Below are 18863 nucleotides of genomic sequence, written 5' to 3'. Positions count from 1 at the left end.
AAATGACATTAAGTTCCAAAGAGAGGAACAATAAAGTATGAAGTATAAGTACCATATAAAAGAAAAAAAAATGTATGTACAGCATCTCTCTCTCTCTGTGTATGTGTACTACTGCTAAGAAAAAGTGTAAGTGATCTCTTTGATCAACTGCTTAAGCGGAGTGAAATTTAAATGTCTTAATCATATGCAGTAGTAGCTCGCGTTTCGGGAATGCAAAACTGCAGATCAACAATTTTTTTTCAGTGTACAGATGCTGCAATTCATGCATTTGATTTTACATAAAATATAAAAATTCATACGCAATTTAGCATATTTCCTTTTCAAATGTTCTGGCGAAAAGCAGAAAGAAATGGAATATTTTGAAATTCTCCATATTCGAAGTGTTTTATTTGGTGTATTTCTATTTTGCGAAATGTTCTTTTGTGCGAATTTGAAAATGGTGGTTATTCGCATCTGAAAAGAGCTGTTTATTTGCAATTGAGCTTTTAACATCGAAAAGAGCTGTTAAGAATGAAGATACTACCAATACTAAAAGATGTTTAAAACAATTTATTATAACGCGAAAATATCGTGGGGAAAGAACCTTAGAAATAAACAAATATTAATATAAATCATGAATGAAAATAAAAAAAAATATTAATTACATACAAAAAAAGAATAACATTTTTATTAAATTTTTCATAGTTACTTTTTTAATTCTAAATTCCATTAATTTTATTATTTTTTTTATTCCATTTTCATATTATTTTTGCTTTCCAATGTGAAAAATCGCAAAAGAAATGCTTTCAGTGTGACTGCAAATCTAATATTATTTTTAAAAATCTTTTTAAAACATCTATAGAAAACTCCTGTCATGCAAAAAATACTCTAAAATACCGATGGCTTCAAAGAAGTGAAATTCTCAAAGAATATGAAATAGGTCGGATACCTTGCCATGTATTGTGATAAATATCATACTAGTATGCATGATATTTGAATAAATACAAATAAAGAAAAATGCGATTTCTAAAGGAGTTTCAATAGATGTATTTAAACTGAAAAGCGAAAAGACACACATGTAGTTAAATGTAAAAATAAGTTCATTGTTTTTTCTTTTTCATGAATTCGAAATGACTTTCCGAGATTTAAAGCTCTAAAAATCTCTTTTTTTCCCCTGAAAATTTATGAAATTATGTGCGTCCATGTGTACAAGATCGTGATAATTTAAAAACAAAACAAAATACTGAAATAAAATTTGATATGAAGTCTTAACACAAAAATAGTATTTATAAAAGTTTTGACAAAATCCATCAAAAAGAATATTTGCTTCTCCGTTTGTTTGCATTTTCATAAGATCTAGCGTTCAAAATAAAATAAATAAATAAATAAATAAAATTAAAGTATAATTTAGTTGTTTAAGATTCTTTTTAAAATAAAAATTCTAATGATTTTTTAACTAATTAACTAACTAATTATTAATTAAACGGATATAATTATATTGATAAAAAATAATCTATTATAAAATGTGGCTCTGTAAGTTAAGAACCCAACAATAGAAAGGCTTGAATTTGCTAATGGTCCTGGCAATTTACTTGCGCTTACATATAGAAAAAATAATGCACAAATTAGTTCTCAATAGAATTAGTATTATCTTTAAAAACACTAAATTATCAGAAATCTGGAATCTTGAATAGGTAAGAAGTTAGCATACCGGAACTTTTAAATTTCTTTTTGGATTAAAATTTTTGAATTTTTTTCAGCAACCTGTATGTTTCTGGAATTTAATAGAGTACAAAGTAATGTTTTCTTTCTTATTTTTCCTTATGTTAGGTTATACTGGAAACGCTTCTTAGATGCTGTCCAGGAATTGCATCAGTTTACATTCTTCTACGATCCAAACGAGGTCTGATGCCAGCGCAAAGAAAGGAAATTATTTTTGAGAAAAAGGTAAGAAAGCAGGGACTTTTCTGCCAAAAAATTCATTACATTTTAAACGACTTTTTTTTTGTTTGTTTTTGATTAATATTTTGCATAAAATGTTTTGATGGTACACGTCTCTATTATTTGCCCTCTGTTATTAGAAATAAAGAAAAATTCGGACAAAAAATAATAAAAAATGCAAATTAAATATAATTCCTACATAAAACAATTTACTCTATAAGAACGTTGTGCTCGATAAAAATAATGTATTCAACACTATTAAAAATTTTATAATCCTCTTTAGAAATTAAATATGATTTCAATATGAAATAAAATCAGAAAAGAAAGTTGAACAATGTAACAAATTATAAGAATCACGTAAATCACGTAGCACGTTATTAAATCACGTAACAATGGTCATATCGATGTAACAAATGATAATAAAGGTATCATCGATGATATATAAGAAATTTGACTTTTCTTGTAGTCGTATTATAAGATATTATGACCGTGTTGTGGTTTGAAATAAAAGGAATCATTCTTTGAACAATAATTGAAACATTAATTTTTTTTCGTTAACATATAGGAAAATATATAAATTCCCTTAGAAATTATAATAAAATTTATTGAATTTTATTTTTAAACCTAAAGTGATTACCAAATGACAGGTTTATATTTGCATTTTGAAAATAATTTGGAGGTTCCCACGTTCAGTTATATATATATATATATAAAAGTAACCAAAAAAATTAGCATTAGGTAATTAATATGTTAGACTTTTAGTCTTTTTAGGAAATCTATATGTTTAGACTTTTTAGTCTGTTTTCCCTCACAGAAAAAAAAAAAAAACTTTTTTGAATTTCTGCCTGAGGATGACACTTGAGAAAGTTTTCAGGCCAGATTCTTATTTTATTTGGTTTATTTTTGTTATTTTGTTTCCTATTAACTTGGTTTTTATTACTATTATATGTGTGTGTTTAAACTTTTGTTGCAATTCTTAGTATTTTCTTTAAATACAACAATAAATTTTACATCTTTTACAAGGTATTTGCTGTTTTGAAAGAAAGAAGTCCTGAAATATTCGATAAAGTTCATGTTGTATCTGGAGATATATCAAAGCCTGAACTGGGATTGAATGATGAAGACTTGCAGTGCATTACAGAACAAGTTTCCGTAGTTTATCATTGTGCAGCGAACATAAATTTAGCAAAGCCAATAAGGTGATGTTTTTATAATCCATTAAGAAAATTAATAAGAAATTGCACGACAAATGTGCTTATTTTATAATTTTTGTTGCAATACTGTCACTTCTCTTTACCGTAATCTCGTACTGTGCGTTTCAAGAATCAAGAAATAAATTAATCATTTGTTTTCCAGACAGTGATACACACATTCATTTTTGAAACAAAAACCTAGAAAGATATTGAGCAATAATGCGAAAGTTTTAATCTTGTGGAGACTTCCTAACAGCCATTTTCAGACTGAGTGTTCATCTTGATGCTAACAATATGTTTTCTTAAAAGAAAAAGGAAATCGTAAATTGATAAAATTGATTTCTGATTATTGCTCCATTTCTCCTCTTGAGCCTGAATTGTTGGAATGAATCAGAAATGAAATTTACGATTTTATTTAATGTTCCAGATATGTAAATTTTATGTTGATAATATAAAAAGCTTTCAAAATAAATCAAAACTATGAAAAAGTCGATAAAGAGAGAAAAAAATGTCTTTTTTAATAATATTCTCTCTTCCCTTTGAAAAGAAAAATTCTAAAATTATGTCCTAGTATACTGATATCACTTTCACATTTTTTTATTAATGTTATTGCGGATTTGATATCATAACTGGTAGGAATTCTAAACTAAGCTAAAAAAAATTCGTTTATCATGGATAGTTATAAATACTATATGTCTCTTATGAAGCACATTTCTTCTAGATTTAAAAATATTTAATGTTTGTTGTAATTTTAATTTTAATAAAGGATTTAATCAGAATAATTAATTCTTAGCTTTATTTGATTTTTAGGTACATAATGCAGCAAAATGTTTGTAGTACCGAAGCCATAATCGATTTGTGTCGAAAGATGAAGAGATTTTGTGTAAGTTAAAGAATTTGGTCTTTTCCTTCTGAATAATATTTAAACAATTCATTTCTGTCAGAAATCTAATTTTTTTTTTAAAGAGAAGCAGTAATATTATTTACTACTCAGTTTTAAATACGTTTTATAAGTTACCAAGTAATATAGAATAATTGCTTTGTATGAACTCAATAGTAATTTTACTAATTTTAATACCAAAATTACAATTGAGTTCAAACAATGTATTTTATAAGATAAGTATACGCATTGTAACATTATTAATGAAAATAAAATCCAGAAATAGTTTTAATATGAAAAGAAAAAGATGTCTTGTAATTTATTTATCTTCAGAAAATATAATTTTAATTTTAAAAATGTTGTTAGAGTTATGTAATTAGTCCAATTAGATGAACTAAATTCTACTATTTCTTCACAAATTTCTGTAAACACAATTAGATCGAAATTAGGATTAAGCTAAGCTTGATATTAGTTCACGACGAATGAGGCTAAATATGCCCTTTTTGGACTGTGTAGTTACTTCTTTCTGTGTTTTCTCATATGATACAAAACCATATACTCTTTGTTCTGTGCCTTAAATTTCACTTTATTTTGATTTTTCGCCTTTTTTTCCCACTTCTAATTTGCGAGGATCACTAGTTTTTATAATAGCTATCCTATTCCTAAAAGAATGCAATTAAGAAACCAAGATTATTATCTGGATGGCCAGAGCAAGATAATAACATTTTTGTTCCGATCAACTTACCTCGGGTATATATCTGTCTGTGCTGGTGTGAAACGTGCTGGTAACATAAAACTCAATTTACCTTATCATAAAGGCCTCAATAAAATTATAATTGAAAATAATAGCCAAGCATGCATATTTTTTGAAGAAATAATAACATATTTTGATAATTACTGTCAGTTTTCTGCTATTTGTTTATTGTGAATATTTAATTGATAATAATTAAATGAAAATACTTTGCCCTAATTTTGCCTTTACCATAATGTATGAGGCCTTAAATTGCATTTATATCGTTTAAATGCTTACTTTCTTGTGACTAAAATATTTTTAAAAATTTTGCCTATGAAAGCGGTATAATCATACAAGTGTACAACTATGATAATTCCGTTTTGTATTTTCACAACGAGTTTATTATTATACTATATTGCAGCATAAGGAAGATTTATCAATTACGCTTAAGGTATTAATTGGTATACCGTCAAACTGCTTGTCTGTGGTTCTAATACCGATAACAGTAAATTAATATAAGAACAATTCTCAATAAGGATTATTAACTTTATCATTTAGTTTTATTCTAGAAAATACTTGATATTTTTTTTTAAATTCGAATAATTATTCTAAAATATTCTTTAGTTGTATAAATGCTAAATATCACAAGTTGTTGACAAATTCTTTGTTATATTTCATTACTAATTGCTTCAAATTAATAAATATATTTTTTTTTCTAAATTGTACTTGTAATTCCTCAAGTCTTCATGAGAAGATTAGTAAAATCGACAGGAAGAGATTTGCCGATCATGGGCATACCGTGCCTTTGAAAAAGCTGCCATTCAAAACAAATATATCCTAAATTTGTACCGTATATCCCTGAAAAAATATAGCAAAACCTCTGGATGAAGTCGAGTCAATTGTATTATCGGCTACTCATTATTAATGCTTGAAACCAGAATGTTTCCTGTATAAGACATAAAATTGCTGCATGCATACTCGTCTAAATATCATTCGCTCTCAAAGTGTTAAGAAATGTCTTAATCTTAAGAGGAAAGGAATTTAAATGGCCTTAACAAATGAACCGAGGATAATGATCGAATGTTGAAATTCAACAAGTGGCATACTTAACAAAGCATATTTTAGCAAATAAATGCGTCAATTGTAAAAAAAAAAAAAAAAAAAAAAAAAAAAAAAAAAAAAAAAACTTTATTTTTTTACAAATTGAATTGTAATAGAAGAAGTCCCTCCGATAAATCGAACTGATAAACTTTCAGATACATCAACATAATCGAAGAAATAGAAAAAGATGAATTTGAAAAAGTTTTGGCATCTGGAATGTTTATCAGAATTCCCACAGGGATGATGATGAGATTCCCAGTGATAGAATTCCCCCACTACCGATGTGGAAATAACATCAAGAGGTTGTATTTACATCCTTAAAGGAACGAATGAAGAATAGTTGAACAGTCTGATTTCACTGCAATCGTCTTGTATATGCTGCTACCGAAAAAGTAAAACTATTTTCAAAACTTATCAAATTCACCAAAAAACTGTCAACCAAGTTATGTATTAAAATTTTTTAAAATCGAATCTTATTCGCTGAATTATTCTCAGTCTAAATGGAGGTCAGTTCTCAGATACCCGGAACGGTTGCCTAGACAATCAATCGCTGATTCTTCACAAACAAGGGAAACTAAGATGGACCATCTTGTGGGGAGGAAAAATCGTCAATCAATTGCAAAATATTTGGAAATTTCTGCACGCTATAACAGATAGAGAAACTATACGTTCTCTTGTGTATTCTGTATCATCTTTTTCACTAGTCTCGCATAAATATCGTCGATACTCAAATAAAAGTGTTTCCTGGCGTTGTTCCTTATACTCAAATAAAAGTGTTTCATTACATCGTTCTGAAAATCGGTAATAGAGATTTTGTATAGCAAAATGGGAAATATATCTAGCTTTTTGCCAAGAAACATCCGAGAGTTACGTTTTGAATTCATAGCTTTACACATTTCAATCTTGATGTCTTCATTTTAAATCCGTCTAGAAGCTTAGAGAAACGTCTGAAACAGTGATAAACTGTGGGGGTGGATTATGTTTCGGAAATATTGTAAAAACAAAAGAGCAACGAGTGTATGGATATTGTGCGTCATAAGAGATTGCACACTGCTCTCCGTGGTCTATAACTAATGTGGCAGTGTCAGAATTGGAAGTTGAAAAACATCTAAGTATACCATTAGAAAAGAATAAAAAATAGTTCTTTGAAGTAGCATATTTATCATCTCGAGAAGGACTTAATAATATGTCGAGAACAAAATCTAAAACATTTTCATCTCAAGCAGCAAAGATATTATCATAATTTGCTATATTTTAACTATTGGTAAACCATGCTTCGAGTTACTAAATCCACTTTTGGTTTGTTTATTCAAACATTTGGCGAGTTAATTTTTACTCGATTTATTTCGAAATTGAAATTTACTTTAATGAGATTCATCACATCACCAAGAAAACCTGCAGTACCAACTATCCAATGTAGTAGGGTTTAGAATCTAACAAAACATAAAAAAATTAATAATAAATCAACAACAGTTTTCTGGAAAAACATCTCAACGCTTTGGAAAAGAAAAGCAAACCGCTAGAAAAGAATCTGCACATGCTAGTTTGAGTTAGCATATTGTCATCGAACTAAAGATGCATATTAAAATAAATGTCAACAAATGTTCTAATTCGAATTATTGAAAGTAATCGGCTAATAAATTATGGAAAATAGAATTATCCTCCTTTTCAGCCGGTTTAAGTTTGAAATAAAAACACAATGCGTTCATTGTTTTTATTAATTGCACATATCTGAATTTCGTTGAAACTTATGCAAAGTGAAGAGATAGCTGTAAAATTATCAAATCTTCAAGATCACATTTTAAGTCATTAAATATATATATATGATTTTGACATATTTACATATCCAATATTTCAAAATTTAATTTGATCATTAATCCAAATAGAATTTATAAAATAATGGAATAATTTTATTTACAAGCTATAATATAAAATAATAAACCATAATAAGAAGACTTTCAGTACATATGGTATCATAAAGAACAGAATGGCTTAATAAAATGAAAAACAGAATAAAAATAGATTAGTTTCTGTCGTCGATCCTGACGAAACCATTATTATTAGTGGATCCTAATGATATCCACTATTAATGAGATCGTAAATCTTAAGGCTGAGAGGTAAAAATGAGTAGTGAATTAACTCGAAACTAAAGGCTTTGAAAATGATGCAAAATCACGCGATAGTTGATTTTGTATCATTTTTATTGTTTGTTAGATTATAGATACTTGGTAAATATTTAACAAGTTGAACTAACTAGAGTTCTTATAAAATTAATAACTGTTGAAAAGAATATAATTTATAGCTAAAAAATTTAAAAGTTAATAATTTATTTGTGAACTTACCTACACAAAAGTCTGAATTAAATGATATAGTATAATTTTGAAGAGATACCTCGACATTCTTTTTCACTAATGGAGTGTGTTCTTTCCGATTAGAGGAATACAGCATCTAGATAGCAGAGATAATGAGGTTGAATTACGACATCTAATTTTATTTCACTTTTTTCTACACGAGATTTCATATTGAATGTTAAATTTTAACTTAAAAGTTTTGAGCGGAAATTAAGCGGAGAAGAGATTTTTAGTGTATCACAAGGGATGAGATGCCCTTCTCGATATCTCTTAACGATTCCAGATGATGACAGAATATTGATATCATAAAACTCCAAAATGTTGAATTAATGTTATTCGAATTAACTAAATTAATATTAATTGCATAAAAATTTAATTATTTCTTTTTTCTTTTCTCGATATGCCCACTGAAGGCAGCATGGCTATAAAGTAAAGCATATCCAGATGAACAGCACTTATTACTGTATATTTGGCACTGTATATTGTATTTTACAACAGAAATCAAAGTGCTAAGTGACTTTGAATTATGTTTTAGGTTCTAGTGTATACATCATCATCTTACTCTAACAACAGCCACGATGATTTACCAATAAAAGAAGAGGTTTATAGACTTCCTTTTCCTTTACAGACATTCCTCAGTGCCTTGAAGTAAGAAAATTATCATTTTTTTTATTCCAGATACCTACTCAACATTTTTTTTTCTTTGCTAAATAAAGTTACTTTAAATTTTATTCCTCTCTAATCCGTACTACGAGTGCTCAATGATAATCTTTTCTATGCAGCTACAAATTTTAATCCAAGTTACAATACTAATTTTTTAGCATGTTATCATGAATAGAAATTTAAAACATGTTTGAGAAAAAAAATCAATGATTTAGGCGCATTCTTATACCGTTTCATAACAAATGATGACATCTGTCTCAAATTTCCAAATTTTCAAGAGGAAGAAATTTGAAATTTCTTCCACTTGAAAATTTGGAAATTTTGATCAATAAAGTATAATTCTGATATTGTTATCATTATTGCACATTTATTATGAACAGTCAATCTCACGGGCACATCAAATTTGAAAAAAATCAGATGGTCAATGTTTCTGAAATGAAGTTTTCCGCACTTATCTGGTATTTATATTCCTTTTGTAAAATTTAGAAAAATGATATGCTTTATAAGTGGTGGTATTTCCTCCTACTCTTGGCTATCTTACAATTGAAGATGGATCTATCCATGAAACCATTTACTAAACAAATGTATTTGATGACACAATTAGTTATATCATTGCCAAATAAGTTACGTTTTCATCATTTTAGTGGTGAACAGTAATATTTTGCTTAAAATTAATTGCGCAAACATCAGTTTTCTTTATAAGGATAAGCATAATGTATATATGGTGAGTAAGGCACAAGCCATGGAGAGTAAAGTGCAGAATACGGAATAGGAAGGCAGAGAGAAGGAAAGAGATGGTGTGAAAAAGTATCTTATTATGAATTAGATTCGATATTTTCTGATGGATAAACAAAAAGGATCCACAAACCTTTCCGTCGACCCTTTTGACGTTCGATTCCAATTATACCGGGACAGTGCTTGTCATCGATTCTCGTTCTAAAGAACTCAAACTCAATAAATAAATGCTCATTTAGGGAACTGTAATTCACTTTTAGTCCACACTCAATAGTTTGACAAGAGCCGATGGTACACACATCTCTTCCCGGCTGCTTGCCACTCAACTCACTGTTTTACACAAAAACTCTTTTTCATACAGATGGTGCGACGGTAGTATGCGCAGATACATACCGCCAGGCGTTGCAATGTTTTAACATTCAACAAATTTGTACTCTGTCTCAAATCAACATATATAAAATTCAGAACAATAAATGTAATAAGTTTCTCACATGACACGATATAATGAATAGTATAACAGAATAATCTCAAATGGCACACAAAAATTTGGTAAGTTAACAAAATAAAATGACTTATACACTAGATTACGAGTAAATAATATTTAGCATTCAATAGGCAATATACAAAATTTTGAAATTGGACGTTTGAAAATTCCTTTGTTTGTTTTAATATTAGCAACACGAATCTTGCCATCCTTTCCCGGAAAGACCGCCACAGTTCTACCTATTACCCAATTGCACACAGCCATGTTATCTTCCTTTATTACAACCATGTCTCCTTTCTTTAAGTTTTGTTTATCAAAGTACCACTTCGATCTTTGGTGCAAGGTTGTAAGATAGTCATTGTGCCATTTTTTCCATATTAGTTGCTCAAACTTTGTGGTTTTTTTTGCCATAAACATATTCTATTTTTTAATATATTTGCCAAATTTGGCTCCAATCACGAAATGGCCTGGTATGAGAACGCTCAAATCATCGACATCCGAAGATAAAGGAGTAAGTGGCCTAGAATTCAAAATGGATTCAATTTGATTGATTACTGTTAAAAAGTTCTAATAAGTTAATTTCTGACCACCCACTACTCTTTTCAGGTGAAACTTGAAGGATCTCACCCCAGCTTCCCAAAGTCCTCCAAAGTTAGGGGCTCTAGGAGGCAAAAATTTCTATTTTACATTTTCATTACTAATGTAAACACTTAAACTCTCATCAGGATTGTTGACCATTTTAAACAATCTTTGTAACTCAGTATTGCTCCCTATAAAGTTTGTACCGTTATCCGAGTATAAAATACTGCATTTCCCTCTACGCTAAAAAAAACACCCTTTTAAAGGTAGCTATAAATGATTAACTCTGTTATAGGCTCAAATGCACAGCTTTTGTGACGAAGCACACAAATATCGCCACATAAATTTTTTGGTATGTGAATTTACACTGGTGCTTTTATTTGTGAATGGCCCACAAAAGTCAACTCCTGAAATCACAAATGGAAAGTTTATACTTACACGCTCTTTAGGTAGGTCACCCATTACCTGGTTACACGTTACTGGTTTAGCTTTAAAACAAGTTACACATTCAAGGACTATTTTTCTACTATCAGCTCTACCATTAATCGGCCAAAGTCTTTCCCTTATAGTAAACAATAATGCTTGTGGTCCTATATGCAAATGCTTAATGTGATAACTAGTAATTATTAATCTCTTTAGCCGGTGATTACCTAGTAACAATATCGGAAACTTTTTGTAAAAACTCAAATTACTGTTGGACAGTCGTCTACCAACTCTTAAAATACCTGCTTTATCAATAAAGGGATGTAAATTTTTTACCTAACTTTACCTTGAGACTTCACCTGAACATTTTAAATAATTCATCTCTTTGGCAAATTCACTTTGTTGGACTAAACTTACCAATGAAAGCTCGGCTTGTCTGAGCTCATCAGGGAATAAAAAATCCTCTTGATCTGTCATTTTTCTTTCTACAATTTTCGATGAATCTATGAACATAACTCACAATACCAATAAGTTTACTATAACTATTACTAATTTTTAGAAAATTATGAAGAAAATTATTGTTATCACTTATAAAACAATTAGAGTTACTAGATGGTTTAAACTCTTTAGAAAAGTCATCTGCAATAACTCTGATTAAGATGTCTCTATTTGGGTATTCACTGCTTCGCAAAAATGATGGTCCCTTAAACCACAGTTTGCAATGATGAAGTTTATCAGGATCGAGTGCTCTGGAGATGAGGTCAGCAGGATTCTCATTAAAAGGAACATATCTCCAATTTTCAATGCATGTGAGGTCTTGAATTTGGATTATCCGATTGGCAACAAATGTCTTAAGAAGAAATGGTTCTTTGCGAATCGATGAAAGAACTATCATGCTGTCACTCCATAGATAGGTGAGGGATATTGGTCATTTGAGAGCATGCATCACCTTTTTCACTAACTTGGCTATCAGCACTGAAGCGCAAAGTTCCAACCTTGGGATGGTAACCCTTTTTAATGGAGACACTCTCGATTTACTGGCAATCAATGCGTGACCATCTTCAATACACTTACAGTAGATAACTGCACCATAAGCGACTTCTGATGCGTCAGCGAACCCATGGATTTCTATCACTTTAGCTCCCTCTCTAAGTATAGATCTTTCAAATTCCATGCTACTAACACTTTGTAACGACTCGACGAAATTTGACCACTCTTTAGTTTGTTTCTCAGGCAGTACCTCATGTCAATCCAGCTTTAAAGACCATAATTGCTGTAAAAATATTTTTGCCTTCGTCATTACAGGTCCTAGTAATCCAAGAGGATCGAAAAGTCTTGCTATAGTGGATAAAACGCAGCGTTTTGTGACTCGACAGTCTTTCCCTTGAGACGGCTTGAAATCGACTTTAAAGTAAAGGCTGTCCTTTTTGGTATTCAAAGAAAATCCTAAAACTTCCGTTTCCTCGGAGTGTGTAAAATTATAGATTTCTTCACTACTTGATACTAAGCCTTCACAATTACTATGCCATTTGTGCAGTTGCATGCCAGAATTTTCCAAGATATCAATTAACTGCCTTTGAAGTTCTTTGGCGATAACTAAATTATCAGAACCGGTTAACACGTCATCCATATAAAAGTCATTTTCAATGACGGATGCAGCTAGAGGATAATTTTCTTCCTCTTCATTCGCTATTTGTTTCACCGTACGAGTTGCTAAAAATGGTGCACTCACCGTTCCATACGTCACAGTATTTATTTCGTAAGTTTTGACTTGTTCCTTCAGAATGCATGCACTGTAACTTCCATAGAATGCGCTGTAACTTTCTCTGGCTTGGATGAATCAAGATCATTCGGTGCATTTTCTTTATGTCCGCTGTGACGGCATATACATATTTACGAAACCTAACCATGATGGAAAATAAATCACCTTGCACTATTCCTCCGTTATATTATAAGGAATTTAGGGAATTTCCGTTTGAAGTTGGATAACTTGCATTAAAAACAACTGTAAGCATTGTTGACTGCCTATCTGGTCGATAAACTCCTAAATGAGGAATAAAATAAGTTGCTTCTTCCTCATCATCCTGAATTTCTGACATGTGCCCTAACTCTAAATATTCACGTAAAAAGTCTCTGTATAGGAACAAGTAATTTGGATCCTTAATTAGGCGTTGCCACAACAAGTTTAATTTTTTCAGCGCAAACTCTTTAGATTTTCCTAAACACTTAGGATCTTCCTTTAAGGGCATCTTTACAACATATTGTCCTTCCAAATTTCTCGAAAAGTTATTTTTGAAATGTTATTCACAAATTATTTTTTCTTTACTCTCAATTAAATCCGTTTCAACATTTTCAATTTCCCAAAAACTTCTTAAAGTCTTTTCGAAATCAGCACTTTCTTTGACTAACCCGCAATGTATTTTATTTTCTTCCGTGTTAGAAATACTCCCACAGATAACCAAAAGCAGAATTTTGTAAGATTAGATTGAAATTTGGTGGACATATTTGCCCTGGTTTCAACAGTTCAAAAAAGGCTTCCGCTCCAACCAATAAATCAACTCTTTGTGGAATATAAAAATGCTCATCAGCTAAATTAATATTATCTAACCCTCCTACGCATTCATCTACTCAGTTTGATGGAGTAAGATCCATAATTCTCGGAACAACTAATAAATTTAATTCAGTCTCAAAGGTTCGGGCCTTGTTACACAAAGTAGCGGATACTTGAGATCGAACAGAAATCGCTGAGTCATTTAACCCAGACACTACGATATTTATTTTATTTCTTCTCAATTGAAGTCGATTTGCACATTCTTTGCTAATAAAGTGAAACATTGAGCCAGAATCCATTAAAATCCGTACTTGACATTCATTTCCATAGGAATCACATAAATAACCAAACGCTGTACTCAGGAGAACTGTTTTGTTTTTAGGTTCGGTTTAGATTTTGTTTTAGGTTAGGTTTTAGCTGAAAAGACGTTGGCGCCAGACGTTGGCCAGTTCATTGCTCGCTGCCGGTATGAATGTAGAAGCTAATGGGAGAAGGGAGGGTGACAGAATTCTATTTTCACTTTGTTTTTTATTTGATACCGTACTCGAAAAAAAGGTTTCATCTTTTTCTTTTGATTGACCAAAAGAATTCTGATCTCGGGTGAAATGTAAACTAATATGATGCCTCTTATTGCATTTAGCACAAGAATACTTTGATTTGCAAGTACTCACTTTATGTTTCCCCAGGCAATTAAGATACAAATCGTTATCTTTCACAAATTGTACTTTCTCATTAACAAATAATTTCTTATAATTAGAGCACATATAGAGAGGATGAGCATCATTACATAGAATACATTTCATACTTTTTACATCGAATAAAAAGGTCTTTGATACATTTTTCACATTGTAATTTTTATTATGAGGAACAAAACTCTTTTATAGGAATTTTCCTAGAGATGACAAATATAAATCTATTTCCTTTCCCAACGTAATTGGATCAAACTAGGTATCTGCATGTTTTACACTTATATGAGAAGAGGTTTCTCTATCCAAAGTTTGGAAAAGTTTATCAGAAATTATAAGCTGATTTAATGTTTTGTAATCTGACACATTCCTTAATTTTAAGTAATATTCCCAGCTTGTGGTTAAACGGGAAGAGAACTGAACATTGGTCTCATTTAAATGCCGCGTGGTCATTCTGAAATTCTCTAGACAGGACTGAGTTGTTGGCTGAAACTCTCTCAGCACATTTTCTTTAATTTTCTCATATTTATTTAGATCATCATCATCTATGTATGTGATTATATTAGACGATCTTTCACCTAGCAAGTTAAGAATAATCTCAGATTTATATTTCTCTGGTACCATAAATGCTCGCTCTAAAGATGAAAAAAATCCCAATTTTCAGGTTTGCTTGATACTTTAATTGTTAGCGTTCTAATACTCTTTACTAATGAGTATAAGGAATCATTAGGCTCAAATGATCCTGCATTATTTTCTTTTGCCTCGGCACGAATTCGCGTTATTTCAATGTCAGTTTTTGCTCTTTCTAATTTTAACTTCTCAAATGCTAATTCTTTTTCATATTCTGCCTTGCAATTAAATTTGCAAGGTCACTTACAGTTTCAGGTTCAGTTTTAAATTTGTCGCTTTTTTTAATCATATCAATTAGTTCTAAAACTGTCATTTCATCACTTGTGTTCAAACAAAGTTCTTTGGCAATAAACCTTAAATCAGCCTTTCTACAAGTCTTAAACGTTTTGAAATAAGGTACAGTCAATAAAGAAAACAAAACAATCCTACCTCATATGAATAATTTTTTTATCCACAAGATAAAATTCAAGGCGCGACGGTACTATGCGCAGATATAGAGCTTTCCTGGAAAATATCCAGGATTCGAAACCTAAATACGCATAAAGAAAGTTTCAAGGACCCTTCTTGAAATTTTTAATCATTATTTAATGGTTGGTATAATAAACATCACCAAGACGCAGCCTCTCCGTACGAATTTTTATACAAAGAATCATCTACTTACAAAAAATAAAAATAATAAGTGTTCAAAGATCATTCGCTGGAGATACCAGACAGGAAAGAGGTGGAAAGCTCCCATATTACAAAATAATAACAGGAAATAGTTCTCGTTTATGGTTTATATATATATATATATAAAAACCCGAGTGGGTTGGTTTTCTTTCGCAACACTAATCACTTTGAGTTTATAAGCAATTAATAAACTCAAATAAGTTCATAGTCCTTGGACAAGCCTCAGCAGTCGTCCATAACGGGATTGTCTTGATTCGAAATGTTCTGTTCCGGCAGGTAGAACAGGATGAGAAGTTTTATTCGGAAGGAGTTGTAAAGAACCCGTCATCGGCACCATGTCGGTTCCACTGTCAAGTTCCTTAGAAGGAGGGGGAAGAGCAGCAAGGTGCTCCATCAGGGAATTCTTCCTATCTAAGGAGATGGGAAAAGTCTCTTGTCTATTCGCATCTGAAAACAAATGAGAATTTGTATTGTATACAACAGGTTTATCCTTTTCCCTCACTTCAAATGGATATAATTTATGCAAATTCCGGAGAAAAGAACCAAACTTGGTTTTAACTAGAGCTATTGTCTAAACTTGGTTTAACTAGAGCTTGGTTTTAACTAGAGCTATAGAGCTCTATTGTCTTTTCCTTGGAACAGTTTCAAAATTCTCGCCAAATTCCAGTTCAGTCTTTTGGTATTATCCTCAACCAAAACTATGTCTCCTATACATAAGGCGGTTTCTCTTTTTACCTTTTGTATTTCTCGCAATTGACCTAAGTATTCCGATCGAAAACGTTTTCTTGGATCCTGTTGGACTATGTTTCGGTAGGACATCTTTAATTAAAATTAATTACTTCAATTAGGTCCAAACCAGACACGCCGGTTTCTCTAATATTGTGCAGAAACCTTGCTGGTGTAAGGGGTTCCAAATCTTCGACATCTTTCGAAACATAACTAAGTGGTCTTGAATTCAGTACTCTGTTACAGTCACAAAGAACTGTGTTCATTTCTTTGTGATTTAAAGATGTCTTTCTTAAAATCTTCTTCATAAGACCGATTAGTCTCTCCCAAAATCCTCCCCACCAGGAGGCATTTGGAGGGATGAAAGTCCAAGAAATAGGGCTTAGTTCTTCAATATTCTTCAGTTTTTCGAAATCACCTTCTTTCAGTAGACGATGAGCGTCTTTCAAGTTGGTACCATTGTCTGAATAAATGACAGAAGGTCGATTTCTGCTTGCAATAAATCTCATCAAACCCAGTAGAAAATTTTCAGTTGATAGTGAAGTCAAAAGTTCAAAGTGGACTGCACGGTAAACCGCGCAAGTTATGATCAAAATCCAAGCCTTTCTTCCTTCCTTAAGGATGACATGTCCAGCTAGATCTAATCCTACGATTTAGAAAATTTCAGCATCTCTCACACGGTCTTGAGGCAACAAGCCCTCCTGAAGAGAAACAGGTTTTGCATCAAATCTGTTGCAAACGATGCATGACTTTATGGCTTTTTTTATAGCTTTTCTTGACTTCAAAATTCAGTAATTCTCCCCAAGATGGTTCATAAGCATCTGAACTCCAGAATGTCCATGACGTGCGTGTTTATACATTATGAGAATCATGACAACAGGATGATCAGAAGGAAGAATTATGGGTAGACCAAAATCTCTACGGTCATCCCTAAAAAATATTCTGGTTTTCCCGCTTAGAATTCCTTCAGAGTCTTTGATAACTCGCAAAGATTTTAATCTTTTGTCATTCTCTTCATAAAATGCTTCTAATTGTACTTCTTACAAGAATGTACATTCGGCCTTCCTGATTTCATCATAATTCAATGGACCTACTGTTCTTCGATTTCTCACATTCTTCAGATTCGTAAAAAAACCTTATAAGCCAAGATGTAATTCTGACAATTTTAACATATGAAGAAATTCGGTGGTAATACTTTTCCTCAAGTTGTAAAACAGAAGCGGTTACAATAGTCTTCTTTTCTGAACTAACCACTTTCATATTTGGAAAAGGAGCAGATTTTGACCAATCTTCTTTCGACCTTTTGATCCAATCAGGTCCTTCCCACCAATGATTTTTGATGTGGGTCTTCACTGTTCATCCTTTCGATGGGAGATCAGCTGAGTTAAAAATTCCAGGTACATGTCTCCAATTTTCCACAGAAGATAGTTTTCTTATCTCTGCTACTCTGTTAGCAACAAATGTTGCCCATAGACCCTTTTTTTTATCCAATGTAGAGCATCCATTGAATCAGACCAGAAAGTGGTTTCAATATCTTCCAAATGCAAATCTCTCCTTATCTTATCAGCTAACCTTGCTCCAATCATGCAAGATAAAATTCCCAATCTTGCGATAGAAATGACTTTTAAAGGAGAAACCTTTGATCGTGCTTAGATTAACTGACATGTCACCTCGCCATCTTTCTCAGCTCAAAGAAACGCGTAAGCCAATTTTGAAGCGTTGCAAAAAACACTTGTAGAGACAGGTTGGCGTCTTTAAGATCGAGGTTTGACAGCCTCCGGGAAATTTTTAAGTCTTTAAGTTGACGTTTCCAAATTTCAAATTTCTTTTCGATGTCTTCAGGCAATGGAGAATCCCAAGATGCTTCTATCTTCCAACACTCTTGCAGAATCAGTTTAGGAATTAGTGACAGAACATGCGACTCCAATTGGGTCAAAAATTCGATGAGAAATGGAAAGTATTTTTTTTTTCGAAACCTGCCCTTCTTCGTGAACGGGTTCTTCGAAAGAGATGGACAAAGTATCTCTTTCCACATTCCACAAAAAGCGAAGAACTTGTACCTCGGGAGAATAGGAGTCAGGCTGATCAGTGCTATCCTCCAGAATAAGTGAATGCATGTTACCATACCTCCAACCACGAAAGTCGAAATTTCCTAATGCCAACAATTCTCTAGAGTCTCGTTGAAAAGATAAGAATTCTTCTAATGTTTCCACACTGGTTACTCAATTGTCGACGTACATAGAACCTAGAAGCTTTCAGCTGCAATTATCAAATGTTCAAATGCCCATTTTAGATGAAAGTTTAATACTGCAGCTAGCAGGAAGGGGTTTCACGATACTATAAAGACTACTTGACAAGGTCTGTAAATAATGACTTTTTCAGGATCGCCACCTTCCCACCACAAGAAACGTAGAAAGTTCCTGTCGTTTTCGTGTACAGCAATTTGCAAGAATTCTTTACGAATATTCGATATTCTCCTCTTTTTCTTAAACGAAACCTATTCAAGATTGCATGTATTAGCTCAATTAAATTAGGTCCA

General features: G+C 31.6%; 1 protein-coding gene across 6 annotated transcripts in view; it reads left to right on the top strand.

The window, feature by feature from the left end:
- Nucleotides 1–18863, top strand: part of LOC129975067 (fatty acyl-CoA reductase 1-like) — a 148296-nt gene that overhangs the window by 93977 nt on the left and 35456 nt on the right. For all 6 annotated transcript variants that reach the window (XM_056087954.1, XM_056087950.1, XM_056087951.1 and 3 more), the window contains 4 exons: nt 1810–1926; nt 2944–3119; nt 3924–3996; nt 8714–8826. In XM_056087954.1, coding sequence (XP_055943929.1) covers nt 1810–1926; nt 2944–3119; nt 3924–3996; nt 8714–8826 — 479 coding nt within the window. The remainder of the gene's footprint in view (nt 1–1809; nt 1927–2943; nt 3120–3923; nt 3997–8713; nt 8827–18863) is intronic.

This window comes from Argiope bruennichi, chromosome 7 (genome assembly GCF_947563725.1).
Source record: "Argiope bruennichi chromosome 7, qqArgBrue1.1, whole genome shotgun sequence".
NCBI classification, from domain to species: Eukaryota; Metazoa; Arthropoda; class Arachnida; order Araneae; family Araneidae; genus Argiope; species Argiope bruennichi.
Note: the sequence above shows the minus strand (reverse complement) of the source record. Positions and strands in the feature narration are given on the sequence as shown.